Genomic DNA, 16993 nt, shown 5'->3' with positions numbered 1-16993 from the left:
CAGCCTGGCCGGGGCCTCCAGCCAGGCTATGGGACCGCCTTTATAGGCCGCCTTACGAGGCCAGGCCTCTATTAAAACCTGGCAGGGCTGCACCGAGGAATTTAGGGCCAGGAAACAAGAGAAAAATAGGGTTTGTGTGTCAGGGGGTGGCGGGATACCAAGTTGAAGGGGGGGTTGAAGTTTAAGGGTGACTAATGGGGAAAGTTGAAAGAGGCGCATGTGTGAAGAGGGCCTGGCGCTGGATGTGCGTTAGCACATGTTGTCTAGCAACTTTAGACGCATGCGTCTCAGGCCTGTACCCACCGGTGTAAAATACTCACGTTTAATGCGGCGTAACAATTACAGGATATGACTTGAGGTCACATTACTAACCTCACAATTGCGGTGCCTGTGTCGCATTTAGCACATACAATATACACTGCCAGCCGTGCGCGAGTGTGTGTGTGAGATGATGTCCCTCATGGGCCAACGCCAGTGTGTGGAATGATGAGCAGCCAGTTTTGACTCACTCTGTCACCTAGCCTTATCTGAAGATCTGTCAATCAACGGCTAAAACTGTCAAGCAGTCACGTGTCCTCACAATCAGAATAGAATAGTAATTGGCTTCCGGAGATTTCGGCTCCTACATATAGTTAATATTTTATTCATCGCTGTGCCCAATATTTTTATGTAAGAATATGATTGGTATTTGTCACAGAGCAACTTTAAAATGTTCCCCTTACAAAATTAAATCAGATGACACTCATTTTGTTCCTTTGGGTCAAGAAGAATATTTGAGAATACAAGTCCTTCTTTACTTTTTAAAATCATAGCTGGTGAAACTTGTTAGTGACATCTTTAGTACTTACACAATATCGGGGATCCAGATGAAAGCGAGTTTGGCATTACTGTTTCTCACATTGAATACACATCGCAAACTGATTTGGGTTGAAGTCAAATATTTTTATGGCCCTTCATTAAAAAAATATTCAAAGTATAGATTCTCAACATAACCCACTGGCCAGAGGTAATATCTATCGATCTATTTTTTTTTTTTTATCCCTGAACCTCTGTTGGTGCCCCGACAAATCCAAACAAATCAATCATCAAGAACAGAAATGCCAGTGGCTGTCACTTCATCCTTGAAAGCAAATCTAAACAGTCATCATGCTTGATGTATTCCAATGAGCACACCGTCGCCGTAGGACAACAATTTGTGACATATCACATGCTCATGCGCTCTGCTCTTTTTCCTGCTCCCCCCTTCTATAGCGGTGGAGACCCAGAGCACCAGCTCAGAGGAGATGGTCCCCAGTTCTCCATCTCCACCTCCCCCGCCTCGTGTCTACAAGCCCTGCTTTGTGTGCCAAGACAAGTCCTCAGGGTATCACTATGGGGTCAGCTCCTGTGAGGGTTGCAAGGTGAGAAGATCCCGCTGTAGTAACACTACTCTGCTCTCTAGCATTTGGAAAATTGCTTTGGCTTCTATTACCTGAGGAAATGAAATAGCAAAGAAAGAACGAGCCACGAACTGCAAAGTTTAAAAATAGAGATTGCCTCAAAGGAAATGGTGGCTTGCAATTAAAATATCACATCATTTAATAGCTCAACTATAATGGAGAACATCTCGCTTGCCCTCTCCCCTTTTGTCTCGGTCCTTTGCCACGCTTTAGGGTTTCTTCCGTCGCAGTATTCAGAAGAACATGGTGTACACCTGCCACCGAGACAAGAACTGTCAGATTAACAAGGTCACACGCAACCGCTGCCAATACTGCAGGCTGCAGAAGTGCTTTGAGGTCGGCATGTCCAAGGAAGGTGAGTGCTACAATTTCAGTTCGTACACTCACTCACTCACTCACTCACTCACTCGGATTCAAGTGATCAGATAATCAGCAAGGTCTGCAGAAGCTGGATAGCGATCCCGATTTGAATCAGGTGTGTTGCAGCAGGGACAGATGGAAAACAGGCAGGACAGTGGCACTCGAGGAACAGGATTGAAGACCCCGTTATGAAACATGAAGCATGTAGGAAAGGAGAACCACGGTCACCAATGTGCAAGCGAACAATAAACACAATGGACACGCTCACACAGGAGCTGCTGTCAGTCACAGCTCACGCCCAGACGCTCACACGCAGACTCACAGGCGCCACATGCCACCCCATCAGGCCCCGCCTCTGACGAGCACATATTGCATCTAAAATACACCGGCTACAACACATCCTCGGGAGCCCCTCTCCAAACTGTTTTAGATTATTCCCTCGCTCCATCTAGCAGGGAAACATCTAAAACATGATGGGGAGGGGATCCCGAGCACCGGACTTGGAGGCCCTGGTCTAGATGGTTCCTGCATGCATTTTTTTTTAGGTTGTGCTCAAATAGGTTTACAGCGTGTTTCAAAGGTGTGTTTTGATCATTTCAAATGTGTTTGAACTGAAGCGTGTGGTAGGGTTAAAATGAAAATATATATTAAAAAAAAGGGTTAATTTGGTTGCGCTATAGCACAGACTTTCACCCGTCGCCGGTTGGTCTGGCAGGTACTGCCCTGGATAAACGGGGCTTCGCGTATTGCTATCTGAGTATTTCAAGTCCCAATCGGCTGTGGCGGAAAGTCAAAGAAAAGGACTGAAGTGTGTGCGGCCATCCTGTACTGTCGGAATCACGGGGTCAGGATTCAAATTGTTATTGTCAATGTGACTCTGGCTGTCATATGACTACTTTCTCTTGCTGTACTACAGCACAGCCAGGCTTATTCTAAGTGGAAAACATTTAAAGTTGCTGTGGGGCGCTGGCAGAATTGCCACCATTTGCGCAAAGAAAGACGTGCACTTCTGCCCTTTTCACTAGTCGTGTGGCCACCCGGGCGATAAGGGCAGTTTTGTCGCCCCGCGCGCAGCCCCTGGGACCTGCACGTGGGTGTAATGTTTTGTGTGGGATGTACGTTAAGGCCGGGATCACATTGTGCCTCTGCTATTACTGGATATCCTGAGAGGAAGGAAAGAATGGGAGGAGGGAGAGGAGGGAGAGAGAAGACTGGCCTATCAAATTGATAGAGAGATGGACAAGGAAGAGAGTGGCGATAAAATGGAGATAGCCAACGTCCAAGCTGTGCTAAAGGAAATATGTTAATACTGTTAAGGGCAACCTCGACTGTGAGTGAGTTCTGGTTTCCATAGTGGTGACGCTGGTCAAACATAACACAGAGCATGAGTCTTGTCACATGTGATCACAAGTGAACATTCTCTTTGTTGCTTGCACGAGCAAAATGTTTTTCCTTTCTCTTTTTTCCCCCCTCCCTTCATTTAGCGGTACGCAATGACAGGAACAAGAAGAAGAAGGATGTGAAGGAGGAGGTGGTGCTCCCAGAGAGCTATGAGCTCAGCGGAGAGCTTGAAGAGCTGGTCAATAAAGTCAGCAAAGCTCATCAAGAAACCTTTCCGTCACTTTGCCAACTGGGCAAATACACCACCGTAAGTCCCGCACACACACACAATCACAGCAATGTGTCTTAATTTTTTCTAACTTCCAGGCTCCAGCGCATGTGGTAACACTTGAGCGTCACTGACATTTCCCAAGTTGCATTTAAATACACAAATTCAGCGTGGCTCTTCCAATGTTGTGGCGGCTTAACTAATTCAGTTCCCCATTTAGCCCTCTGTGAGGCCTCCCAATGATTGATGCAACATGTAAATAGATTTCTCCTCTTTGATGGATGTAAAATGTAAATGGCTTGCGAGGGCTCGATGCAAACAGGGTTGTCTGCCGCCTCCGCAGGCAGCACGCTGATTTGTCTGCGCTTTTGTGTGTGCTCAGAACTCCAGCTCAGACCACCGTGTCCAGCTTGATCTGGGGCTATGGGACAAGTTCAGCGAGCTCTCCACCAAATGCATCATCAAAATTGTGGAATTTGCCAAACGGCTGCCAGGTTTCACCAGCCTCACCATCGCTGACCAGATCACTCTTCTCAAGTCTGCTTGCCTGGACATTCTGGTATGGGTCTTTTTTTTCCCACCTGCTTGCCTTATAAATGATTTGACAAAAAGTGGCTCATTCTGGTTTGAAGGAATACTGGCATCTGGTGGACATAGTGGGTATTTCAAGAGGACTTGCCTGTGCTAAATATTGACCTTGCAGTGTATTGGTTATGAGATCAGTTAGGCACTAATAATGTGATTGTTTTTTTCATCCGGCAATATTTTGTTGAACTCAAATAACAATAACAAACAAGTGCCACCCTCCTCCTCCCCGCCAACAGATGCTGAGGATCTGCACACGCTACACTCCAGAACAGGACACAATGACCTTCTCTGATGGCCTGACTCTGAACCGGACTCAGATGCACAACGCTGGTTTTGGCCCGCTGACCGACTTGGTGTTTGCCTTTGCTGGCCAGCTTTTACCTCTGGAGATGGACGACACTGAAACCGGCCTCCTCAGCGCCATCTGCCTCATTTGTGGAGGTACTGCAGCCTGATTTGTCACCTGCACTGTCAGCTCATGGGGATCTGGGGGTACCTTATTATCGATGATATGTATGATAAAGTAAAAGGCTTAAGGAGTGCTCTCTACATTCGTCATCAGATCGTATGGATCTGGAGGAGCCCCAGAAAGTGGATAAGCTGCAGGAGCCTCTGCTCGAGGCTTTAAAGATTTACGCCCGCCGCCGTCGCCCCAACAAGCCTCACATGTTTCCCCGCATGCTCATGAAGATTACAGACCTCAGGGGCATCAGCACCAAGGGTAAAGACAACTTGTATTTGGTCAGATACAGATTCCTCAATCGAGACGACAATAAGGAAAACAAAAAAGAAACAAACAAACAATGCATTATGTGCCATAGCACTTTTTGCCATCCTTTCCATTAATGGTACAGACAGCAGTAAGATTGAACCTAAAGAGTGGTTCTTGCCTAGTGAAAGGTTCAGCTTTGACATACTTTAACTAAAGAATGCATCACTTTCGGCTTATCTCAAGCAGGAAGCCAAAACCAGTATTCATAATACAACAATCAGCTACTGTATACAAAGAACACATTTCACCTGGTCAAGTGTAGCAAGCGTTCCACAACTGTTGATGGTCCCTACTGTCCAAGACCTGATCACTGACTTATGGTTCTTTCCTAAATTTGTGAGCCCAAAGACAAAAGCGACACCTAGAGGATGACCTGATGAATAACAACCATAAAATGGCTTCAATGTATGTCCTCCAAAGGTGTCCCGTGCTTACTGTCGGACACACAATCAATCAATCAATCGTTTGGAATTAGGGCTGTGCATCTTTCCACAAAAGACGATTCGATAAGTTTTTCGTTGTTAGGTGCTAAACGATTCAAGGAGGGTTTGATTTTAAAGGGAAACGATTCGACTCTGTGAGATTACAATTCGACATAGTATGGCTCAGTTCTATAGTGTATGATGCAATTACTTTTTTGTTGTTATTTTTCACACATTTGAAGGAATGTGTCAGTACTGTAAATGTGCCAATTTAAACATGGATGCTGTATTCTTAGACCACTTGACAAATAATAATTGCATATTTAAAGACCAAATATACAATTGATCTCAACCAAGCAACTCTGAAAGAATCTGTCTCAAGTAGCGAACATGCAATCCTTACAGTCAACATCCATGAAAACCATCAATTTGGCTCCATAGCAAGCAAGTGACATGGCCAACCAAGAAGTCATTGTTTATCATACCAGCCACAGTCATGGTTTCATGAAATAAAATGCACACGTATACTAAACTTGAACATGAACAAACCCAAGTGAAAATCAATGTGTAGAATTGTGAAGAATTAAGACATTTTTGTGTCAGTGTGCTTTTTCAATATGATTTGAAAGAACTGATCGCAGTATGCAAAACGGCGCTGGTGACAATTGGTCACTCCTATTGGCTGTTAGCTAGCAAATCACCGCATAAGATGAGAAGCACACTATGAAATAACAGCAAACAAAATGGCATTATGGAGTCAATTAAGATAGCCAGACGTTGCTTTTGACTTCTCTTTGTGCTGCTTGATTACGACTGCGATGGGCATTGTTCTGGATTGGTGTGGATTTTATTTCATGAAACCCTGATTGTGGATGCTCTAATAATGAATGACACATGCGCGGCCACCCCTCACTGAGGGGTCGTCGCCCTGGCTGAAACACTTCTGGCTGTGGCCCTGAACCCAGGACCCGTTAACTGTGAGGCAGACGTGCGAACCACTCGCCACTACCGTGCCACCCCAATAAAAATCAGATTACAGATAGACGGATAGATTGCTTATTCATAAAAACTAATTGTTATACATCCCCGGGAAATAGAAGCCAGATCAGGGTTTATCGTTTTGAAGATGAACTGAACGATACCACATAATAAAGTTCCGCCTTGTTAAATCATGGCATGCGATGACATAACACCATCCTATTTTTTAGGTGCGGAGAGAGCCATCACTCTAAAGATGGAAATCCCAGGCCCGATGCCTCCTCTGATCAGGGAGATGCTGGAGAACCCGGAGGCTTTCGAGGACCAAACGGAGCGCAACGACAGCCCGCCGCCGGCGCCGCCACCACCCCCGCCCCCGCAGCCACCTCTGCCCCCCACCCTGGTGTTGAAGCAGGAGGCCGAGGACGAGGACGACAGCTGGGCCGCAGAGAACGGCAGCGAGCCGTCGCCGGAGGAGGAGGAGGACGACGACGATGACGACGTGGGCGATGAAGAGAGAGAAGAGAGAGACAGGGGCTCGGACAGCGATGGCGAGCAGTGGGGGGCTCTGGATGCCATCGATATAGATGGCAACTGGAAAGGCCTTGTAGGGAGGGCGCAGTGAACAGCCCATTTCATACACATGCACTGATTGATGACATGCACACAGACACACACACACACACGCAAACACTCACAGATCACCTCACTCCATCTTCCACCTCAATAAAAAGCTGGCCTTCTCAACCTCCTGCCCCAATCGACCCTGCCCCCCACCACCACCACACACACACACACACACACACACACACACACACACACACACACACACCTTCCCCACCCCCCCCAGCATCCTGATGTCCTCCACAGTGGAGCCTTATGAGTTCAGAAGCATTAAACTGCGGCCAACATGCTCCATGACAAATGAACTCCAGACACATCAAGGAATGGAGAGATGGCAGTTAAAAAAATAAAATAAATAAATAAATAAAAAACACACGCGCGCGCGGACATGCGCAAACTCCTGTCAAGGCCAAGGGGGATGTTACATGACAAAAAGAAGCAAAGCTCTCATGTCCATCTGATCTCCACTATTGTTGTTCCAATCTTGAGAGGACAAAGCACATTTCTCCAAACAAACATGAGTACAAGGCAAAACCAAATCACATTATGTTAACCTTTGGTTTTGTTGTGGTTATTGCTTTCTCAATTTATGAAAGTCCATACGTATATGTGTATATATATATATATATATATATATATATATATATATATATATATATATATATATATATATATATATATATACACTATTATAGTTTTGTCTGTTATTTTGGTTGTATAAATATATATATATATATATATATATACACACACAGTATATATATATATTTACTATTAGTTTTGACTGTTATTTTGGTTGTATATATATATATATATATATATATATATATATATATATATATATATGACTCCTTGTTAATTTTGAAGAGCTTTCCTGAGAGGCTAATCAGAGGGAAAGCAAAATGCAGGCTGGGTCTTCCGTAACACTTCAACTTTTTTTTTTTTTTTTTTTTTCAAGTGATGGGGAGAGGGACTCACTGCGGCCGACCGTGATAATCAAACCGCAAGGACTGTTGTCACATTGCAGTGAATAATCATGACTGTGTTGTTTGACAAATTGGCAGTGACTTCTTTTGCTGGACTCTTTCAGGCCACCACTTTTGAATTCAATGTTGTGCCAAAGTTAGGAACCGTTCCAATTTTTTTTTTTTTGAGGGGTGGGGGGAGTTTGAGTACTGTGAGGTCCTCCGGCCATAATTGGTACACACGCTCCTCTTTCAGCTGTTGCAGATTTACATCTGAACGTACATGTAGCACTTTTGTACAAGACAAACGTATTGGCATGTTCAATCGGCAATAAAATCATCCTCAGAGCTATTTCCAATGATAGACACACAGACATGGGAACAAACAAACAAACCAACGTCAGCGCAGCAATCGAACACACATATGCAAGTGGAACGCAGGAAAATTCTTACGGAAGATATTTTGAAATAAGACTCAGGGCTTTTCGGTGAGGACCAAACACTAGCTGCTTGCAGGCACTAGGAACAGGCAATATTTATGTGCGTATTCTTGACCCCGTTTTGATTAGCTCGACCCCTTTGCGTGTACATAGAAGGTGACATGGAAGTCTGAGCAGGTAGCGTGGATGCCCGCGTGACTTGCGGCATCGTCCTTGGCCGACCTGCGCTCAGGCCGGCATCCGTGCAACACGCTGCCTTCTCATCCCAAAAAGCCATCGTTATATTATCAGTTTTTGTGTATATCCTCACTTCTCTCTTTAAATGTGTAGGACTATGTGTTCTTATGTATCGTTTCTATATTTCTATGTTGCCAAAATGTCTCATTTGGCAACCAGTGGTGGGATAAGCAGCTGATCTACAGAATTTTAATTTTCTTCTTCTCTTTCAAGCAATATGAACTGTAGCGACGAGACAAGAGGGCCCATAACGTGAATGTGGGCGGGTCTCCTCATTTTCAGTTGTGCGTGTGCGTGCATGTGTGCGTGTGTACAGTTAAGCCCAAAATCATTCATATCTAAGCCACATTTTGAGCTTATGTGCTTTATTTGTTGAATGCATATATTTCGCTGGAAGTGACGCAAGAAAGTGGTGAAATTAGTTTTCATAGATATTTAAACATTCACATACTTTCTTTTTCCATGCATGCCAAACGTTCTGGATTAGTCATTATTATTAAAAAATACTTACAGTAGCTCTTCAATTACCATCAGCCACTATAACATTATTGACAGTATGAATAACACTGTATGAATAACACTGCGCTCAAATATGATAAAAAAAAGTTCTTTAATTGTGATTCAATTAAGTTAAATGCCTTGCGCATACAAGTAAATTAAAATTGTATTGATCTTAAAAGTTAAAGACACCTAAACTGTACTTGGGCAAATATTCTTTTGCGTACCACGGGTGAAGGCTCTGTTTCAGAATCACCGTTTTAAATTTACAGTTGTTTAAAATAGTTGTCGATTATGCTAGCAGTTACCGGGATCCTTTAGAATGGTGTCAAAGATTCTTTTGTCACATGTATCTGTTGAGGTCAGGGTTATGAGTATTTCCAAAATGTAAAAAACAACAACAACAACTTGTCTTCACCATTGACCAAATAAAGCTTCGCTTTCAGTTTCACTCCCAATGTAGCGGCGTCATGAATGACTTTGGGCCAGCTGTGCGTGAGCGTGTTTGCAGCCATAGGATGTCCGCTGTTACGGTGCTGTCACACACTCAAGTGTCTTTTTGTGTGATGACTCTCTGCTGGGCTGTTACCACGGCAACATAATGTTGATACAGGCAGAGCTTTCGAGACGATGCTGTTTTCATCGTTCTACTTTTTCAACATGGCCAATGTGTTGTGTACCCATTGTTTATGTCAACTCTTGTTATACAAAGAAAAGCCATATAAACAGTAAGAGGCACAATAAACTACTTTTGTGAGATTCACGCATACCTTTTTTTTCATTAAAAAAACAATCAAACATAATTGACTTAGTTATGCCAATCGAAAAAAATATGTCAATAGAAAGGTAAACATCTAAACCTTGACCTACCGATTGAGATTTCGTGATTTTAAAAGGTTGACAATACAAGCTCGACATGCAATGTGACCCACAGATAATTACAAAGTCAAGCAAACAGATTCAGAGAAGCAAGATAATCCCCATCAATGGCCACATTTAAGAAAATTGTGTGATTATTTGTGGTGAAAGCTTTGTGCCTTGTGCCAGCCCAAAAAAACACAAGCTTCTGGCATTCAAAAAGTGTCTTTCTAATCTGAAAAAACATACCATACAAGTAAGGCATGTCATTTTTTTTGTCTGTCAATTCACAATATTAGCAAAGGTATGGCAAGACGCTTTGATAGCAAAAACATACATGACATGTTTTTATAATGTTTGTAAACAATAGGCACCAGCAAACTTGACTACTGCTTACCTTAACAGAAAACGCTGACAAAAAGCTGTTGCAGCGCCAGATGGACCCCAAAAGGTTTTGATATTTTTCGATTTCCTTTAAAAAGAAAAAAAAAAGAAAATCACAATAAATCCATCGTGAGCAGTGTGTGAAGTGGATGAATGGAGCAGAAGATGTAAATACTTTCACAGAGAAGATATCAAGACTGCTTGGTGGTAAAGTTAGCTATGTGGCGAATGACTCCACCGCCATTTTGGTGTGATCATGTTGCGCAAGTCTATTTTTAGTTTATATGATGTGCAGTGGAATCTCCTCTGTCGACTCGTTTTCAATTACCCTATTTTCCGGACTTTAAGATGCTACTTTTTTCTTGGGTTTTCAACTATGCGGCTTATATAAAGGTGCGGCTACCGCTTATCCTCACAAGGGTCGCGGGGCGTGCTGGAGCCTATCCCAGCTGTCTTCGGGCAGTAGGCAGAAGACACCCTGAATTGATTGCCAGCCAATCGCAGGTCACACAGAGACAAACACCCGCACTCACAATCACACCTAGGGGCAATTTAGAGAGTCCAATCAACCTACCATGCATGTTTTTGGAATGTGGGAGGAAACCGGAGTACCACCGTGCCGCCCTATATATATATATATATATATATATGCCTGGCAGCGTAATCCTGTAGTTACTATGTTGTAGTACTCTTCCATACCAGTAGGTAGCAGCACCAGCAGGTAGCTAATTGTCTTTGTTTAGAGACAAGCGAATTAGTGACGCATGTTTATCAATCAGTATCAATCAGAAACATTAAAAAAATACTTTTTTCTTTGTTTATTTAATTCCTATTGAAGACGTTATAACATAATGTCATTTTTCAATGTTAAAAAATGCTTATATAAACAATAATCCTTTTTTTTCACAATTTCAGCTCGTGGTGTTACGCGGGATTTTTTCAATGAAATAAATGTGCCTTGACTCAAAAAAGTTTGAAAAACACTGCACTAGGTTATGTATTAGGTGGTATGCAGAAGTACAGCAATAAATGGTGGATGTTAACTGACAGGCTTGAGTGGCAGCGTTGTTCCATTTTAATTAGCAAAGTTGCTGCCGTGTTAAAAGGCACTGTTAAGAAAGAATCTGTTCAGGTACACACATGTACATTTACAGTTCAAAATTGTTCTATAAATGCAGTAAATCTCATTTTTCTACATAGATAGGAGCGGCTTGTATATATATTTTTTCATTATTTTTTAAAAAAATAGAGTGGGTGCGGCTCATATAAAGGTGCGGTTTATAGCCACGGTATAGATATACGGTAGATAATTTTCATGCAGTATTTCAATGTTTATCGCACGCACAGCAGGATAACTCATCTTTGACTGCTCAAAACCCGTTGATAGCCAGCTGGAATATTTCGATTGACTTATCCTGAACTATTTTGAGGGCTTTAGGGTAGAGAGAGCCCAATGTGTTTTTCAGGGTCGATACCGGTTATTAGTAGTCAAGGAGGCTAATAACGGATATTAGGAGCCGATTTTCATTTTCAAAGAGGAAAATATTGGCGTCAAAATCTTTAAAAAAAAAAAAATTCTTAACTTTGTTGAAACATCTTCAAGCACATGTTTATTGAACAATTTTTCAGATTTGCATAATGTTGATTTTGAAATATAGTTTTCTAAAGTCCTGCAAAATTTCAAAATGACAGAAATGTTCAAATTTCATGTATCTTTGTTTTGATTTCAAACAAAAATGAATATGCAGAGTGTTCCCAGGGTCAATAGAATCTCTTATAAAGTTAACTGAAAATTTAAATGAATAGTTCCTTGAAGTTAACAAAATTTTAAATTGATTTATTATCGGCCATCACATTTCTAAAAAAGGCCGATGCCGATATTCGTCAAAACACTGAATATCGGAGCCGATAATCGGCCGGCCGATAATTGGTCTATCCCTACTTTAGGGGACATGCGGACGGAATTACATCCAATTTATGTTTCCAAAGAACATGATACGCTGCCAAAATTTGTGTCACCTAACCTTGAATGGGGGATACGTAGGAGAGCCGTCGACCGGGATAAGCCAGCCGCCCGTTGCCAGCCATGGTGTGGGAATCTCCGCCAAACAAACAACAGGCAGAGATGGCACACTTTGTCGTTCCCTATGCTTATCTCGACTCAAAATGCTTCTTTGTTCTTACTAGGCCCTAAGCAGTCACAAACTGCTTCGCACAGACACTCAGTCACAGAAAAAGGGCTAGCGCATTTTGCGGCAACTTGATAAGGGGATGTCGTTAGTATTTGTCTACTGTGTGTATGTGAAGCCCTTTGAGACTTTACTGTAATTAAGGTTTATATATATATATATATATATATATATATATATATATATATATATATATATATATATACTGTGTATATATGTATGTGTACGTATGTTGAAGCCTTAAAAATGTCATAACTTCCACAATTCTTAACATATTGACAAAACAAAAATACACACCGTTTTGTTCCTTTATTCCAGCTTTTTAAGGTGACATTGATATTGCTGCATTTTTTATTTTTGGTCAAGTCCCTGATAGTATAGTAGCCACTTCTAAAGGGACCGTCAGACACCAAACCTCCTCTATCAGGTCTGTGGAAGCCATTTTCTTCCAGGTACGTGTAAAATGTTGAGTTGTCTTTCAATACTTAACCTAAACGGGTTAAGGGTATCCTGCTACTGTAGCTCCACAGGGCACAATCCATGATTAAGACATCGAAACAAAAGAGCACGTCTGTGCCATTAATTTGAGCAACAGAAAAGTCACTCAACTAGCCAGTTCCTTCATGACAATGTTAACTATGTCTGACTTTCCACCACGTCTATTTTTGAATCAACTTACTTATTCAAATGTAGCGTTCAATTCACACCACTGGCCGAAACATCTTCTTTTCGACTGACACTTCGACGACTAACATAAATTCAAACTTCGGATATGGAGAAGAAGGCCAAAATCATCATTCAAGCACTGTACCAAATTGTTCGCAATGGCTCTGCTCTGCTCAAATATTTCTTCCACTAGTGATGCCATTGGAGATGGCGCCGGAAGTACATGTGACGTCATTGTGACAAGCTCGGAAAAGTTTATTTCTTCTTTGTGTCAAGTTATGAAAACGGGATTTAGATATGATTAACAGTAACAAAAAAAAAACACTCCAATAAATGTCAAAGTCTGTACTTTTAAGTAGATGGGTTGGATGAGTACTTATAGGTTTTTCACAAGTTCATCACATTTTTAAAAAAGGCAGATGATTTTGCGAATCTGGTCATCCGGTCACTCGAGTGAATTCGAGCAGACGTGAGCAAGTTTGGCCACTAGAGGGAAGTCGTGCACCGTCACTCGGCCCTGTGGCTGCGCGTGACCAAGGGAGAAAAAAAAGAGCTGCATGGGTGCTAAGGTCATGTGAGAAGTGGGTGCAGTGGCTCATAAATCACACGCGCCTGGTGAACAAGGACATCAGATAAAGGTCTGCTCTTTATGCTTGTTCACCGTGCACTTGGAAGGAAGGCAGCTGCTAGCATTAATAGGGCTTCATCGTAGCTTTACTCATAGTTTTGTCTCAAAGATGGAGTGCTCTGCTAGCTGTGAGCTAAACTTGTCTTGGGTGATTTATGACTTGAATTTAAGCGCAACATGCAATTGAGAAGCTCCTGGAATAGGTGCGCATCACAGGCAACACTTGTGCAAAAGGTCAAACGTGCAAATAAAAGGGGCGATATGTGTGTGGATGAGATATATAGTCCAGGAAGTCAATTGTAAATCTGAATAGTCAACCCTTGGCCGGGTAATGTCCCAAATTTTATTGATTTTGGAGGCCTGAGATGCCCAAGTGATACTCAATCTTGTCCAAGACAGCGTCTTGTTTGTTTTTATGAGATAAGATAGCAGAGTCCTCCGAGATCTGACACCCAATCTGCGACAAATTATAGGACATCAGGGCCTTAAAGTTAAACAGTATCGCATTTGTCACAATAGCACCTTTTAAATGTTTGTCCAAAGCACATCAGAAACAAGCAAATGAATAAACGAAGCCTTTGTGATGGCCTGTGTAAATGTCACGTCAATAATCACGATTTATGCGTTTAGCACAATGTTTACAACGCATACCTCAACTGATCAGATCCGCTTATTTTGATATTCTCATAAATTCTCCAAGGAGCGGAGCAGCTATACTTGTAGTAAACATCTTTTTTATTTTTATTTTTTATCCCTCCCCCCTCCCCCCGCCCCAGTGTGCCATTCAGATACAAACGCCTCACCTTGATTTTATTAATAGATAGAGCAGGGTGATAAACACAGATGAGATTCTATCAATTATATGATTTCTTTAATTAACTATCATTAAAGTCAGATCAATAATGCCAGACTCAAATTAAAATAAGGCCCATACATTATACACTATTTTACAAGGAACAATCAAATGGCCTCATATACCAAGCCTCCGGAAGGGGGTTGCCAAGGTAACCAAGGGGTGTGTGTGGGGGGGTGCTTTAAAAGAGGCATACATACACACACACACACAGCTCAGCCATACTTGATTATGTGAAGTGGAAGTGGGGAAAAAAAAGGATGTTAATTTGATTGTGAAGGACAAAGCGCATTGGAATGGTGCTATGTCGGTCATCCATGAGCTCAGAGACGATTTGGACATAAGAATTGGGGCGAATGCTTTGTGCCCAAAAGCTTAATTCCGAGGTGTCATGAGCTGTACCCCGATGCGGAGGCTGCGTCGCCGTCTGTCCTGTTGTATCAATGGCTCTCATGTTGTCCCATCCTTTTTCTGGGCCACTTGTTCTCATTAGTTTCGCGGGTCAGCTGGCTGGAGCCTGTCCCAGCAGACAACGGGGGAAAGGCGAGTGAAAAAAGGAAGCCGGAATATCAGAGCCCTCGCAAGCACTGGGAGAACATGCAAACAACTAGCCGAGATTCAAATCCGGCACCTCGCAACTGTGAGGTGGACGTGCTAACAACTTGTGCACCGTGCTGTCCCGTGCTCCATATTTTAACCAAACTTTGGTCTGGTTTTCCAGAAAAATGTTGGTTTTGGAGATGCAATGGATTGTACCGCAGCTGCTATCAAAGCAATTGTATTGCTTGTATTACTGATCACAAAACAGCAATTTGCTATTTCAGTGGAGTAGCCTGACCTAAATCCAAACAGCCGAAGGTGGAGGAGCGCCTGGGCTTCTTATTGAGATGCAACCACTTTCTCACTAACTTTACTGGTAAAATACTGGTATAAATACTGCCCTTTTCCAGCCCAAAGGAAATATGCAAGTTCTTATCAAAAGGTTAACTAAATGTGTAAGTGGTTTAGCCAGTGTTGTACTGTGGCGCTTCAGAAAGGAACTGCTCATATTGTATACTTTATATCATTTGTTTTGGAATTGGGGCGGCACGGTGTCGACTGGTTAGCACGTCCGCCTCACAGTTCAGAGGTCGTAGGTTCGATCCCGGCTCCGGCCTCCCTGTGTGGAGTTTGCATGTTCTCCCCGTGCCTGTGTGGGTTTTCTCCGGGCACTCCGGTTTCCTCCCACATTCCAAAAACATGCATGGTAAGTTGATTGGATACTCTAAATTGCCCCTAGGTGTGATTGTGAGTGCGGATGTTTGTCTCTGTGTGCCCTGCAATTGGCTGGCAACCAGTTCAGGGTGTCCCCCGCCTACTGCCCAAAGACAGCTGGGATAGGCTCCAGCACGCCCCGCGACCCTTGTGAGGAGAAGCGGTACAGATAATGGATGGATGTTTTGGAATTGGAAATATTTGCAATGTTCTTCTTTCCTGGATCTCCTTAATATGAAAATAATTAATAGATTCGTTTTGAGTTGTATCATTTGAGTTTTGCAGTAGTTCAAAAGTTAGTTAAGCCCATTACCGATTGCAAAAAGTAAGAGTTAAATTCACTAGCCATAATGATAGGATTATTTATACATGTTCCTTGTACAGTAATTTCTTTTTAGGAACAGTTACTGGGACAGTTTATGCACTTTTCAATCGTGACACTTGAATAACAGTCAAATAGCACTTAAGCTAAAACTTTGGAAACACATGCCTCAGTTTTTTTAATGTATAATATATAATATACATTTTTATAATATTTAAGTATCGCAATACGTATCAGATCGCAACCCAAGTATCGGGTTGGGACAAAAAGATTTGGGCTTCCAAATTTTGAGTTGTTTATACGATGCCTTTAGTAGAACAAAAGCAAATACCACCAACGTCACAATTAAGTTGTTGGCCAATGAAGCTGATTTCAGCCAATATTGCAAGAGGAATGTCATGACCTTTGACCCTGATGAAGTTTTGGGCCGGAGGTGTGAGCGCAGCTTGATGCGATATGAGGAGGATGAGGAGGTGGAGCGACCCGACGCCGTATACAAGACAGAGACGTGCGAGTCATACAATATGTCGGCGGCACTCAGGTGGCAGCAGGGGTCGTTACGTGTGACGCGACATCATTTTACAGCTCCTGCTTGGGTCAGAGGCAGACAGAAAGGACGTGCTCCTCATTTGTTACACATGCGGCCAACGCGCCGAGGGTTGCGGCTCAGTCAAGGGAAAAGAGCGGAGAGGTGAGGGGAAGGTGAGGAACGTTCTCAAGTGCAAAGACCATAAATTTAACGCCTTCCCCCGTGTGTGTGTGTGTGTGTGTGTGTGCGTGTGTGTGAGTGTGTGTGGCTGTGTGTGTGAGCGCGGGCCATCTTAAAGAAAGGGTAATGGAACAAGTGATGGAGAAGCGGCTGGCGAGGAGAGTGAGGATGGAGGGTGTGCCAGCAGGGAGGAAAATG

General features: G+C 42.8%; 1 protein-coding gene and 1 long non-coding RNA gene across 5 annotated transcripts in view; one reads left to right on the top strand and one right to left on the bottom strand.

Moving 5' to 3' along the window:
• Positions 1-7421, top strand: part of rarga (retinoic acid receptor gamma a) — a 48746-nt gene extending 41325 nt beyond the window's left edge. For all 3 annotated transcript variants that reach the window (XM_086038335.1, XM_086038344.1, XM_086038351.1), the window contains 7 exons: positions 1252-1400; positions 1653-1794; positions 3284-3447; positions 3791-3967; positions 4233-4437; positions 4559-4717; positions 6399-7421. In XM_086038335.1, the coding sequence (XP_085894461.1) occupies positions 1252-1400; positions 1653-1794; positions 3284-3447; positions 3791-3967; positions 4233-4437; positions 4559-4717; positions 6399-6793 (1391 nt within the window). In that variant the 3' untranslated portion in view covers positions 6794-7421. The remainder of the gene's footprint in view (positions 1-1251; positions 1401-1652; positions 1795-3283; positions 3448-3790; positions 3968-4232; positions 4438-4558; positions 4718-6398) is intronic.
• Positions 1-13206, bottom strand: part of LOC147153961 (uncharacterized) — a 46359-nt gene extending 33153 nt beyond the window's left edge. For both annotated transcript variants that reach the window (XR_015087861.1, XR_015087867.1), the window contains exons 1-2: positions 13043-13206; positions 10188-10262 (exon numbers count right to left, since the gene is read on the bottom strand). This is a non-coding gene — a long non-coding RNA (uncharacterized LOC147153961). The remainder of the gene's footprint in view (positions 1-10187; positions 10263-13042) is intronic.
• Between the last annotated feature and the right edge of the window lie 3787 nt (positions 13207-16993).

This window comes from Filicampus tigris, chromosome 1, assembly GCF_054856515.1.
Source record: "Filicampus tigris isolate MCC_2025a chromosome 1, RoL_Ftig_1.0, whole genome shotgun sequence".
In the NCBI taxonomy this organism is placed as follows: domain Eukaryota; kingdom Metazoa; phylum Chordata; class Actinopteri; order Syngnathiformes; family Syngnathidae; genus Filicampus; species Filicampus tigris.
The sequence above is the reverse complement of the archived record's forward strand: the minus strand, read 5'-3'. Positions and strand labels throughout refer to the sequence as shown.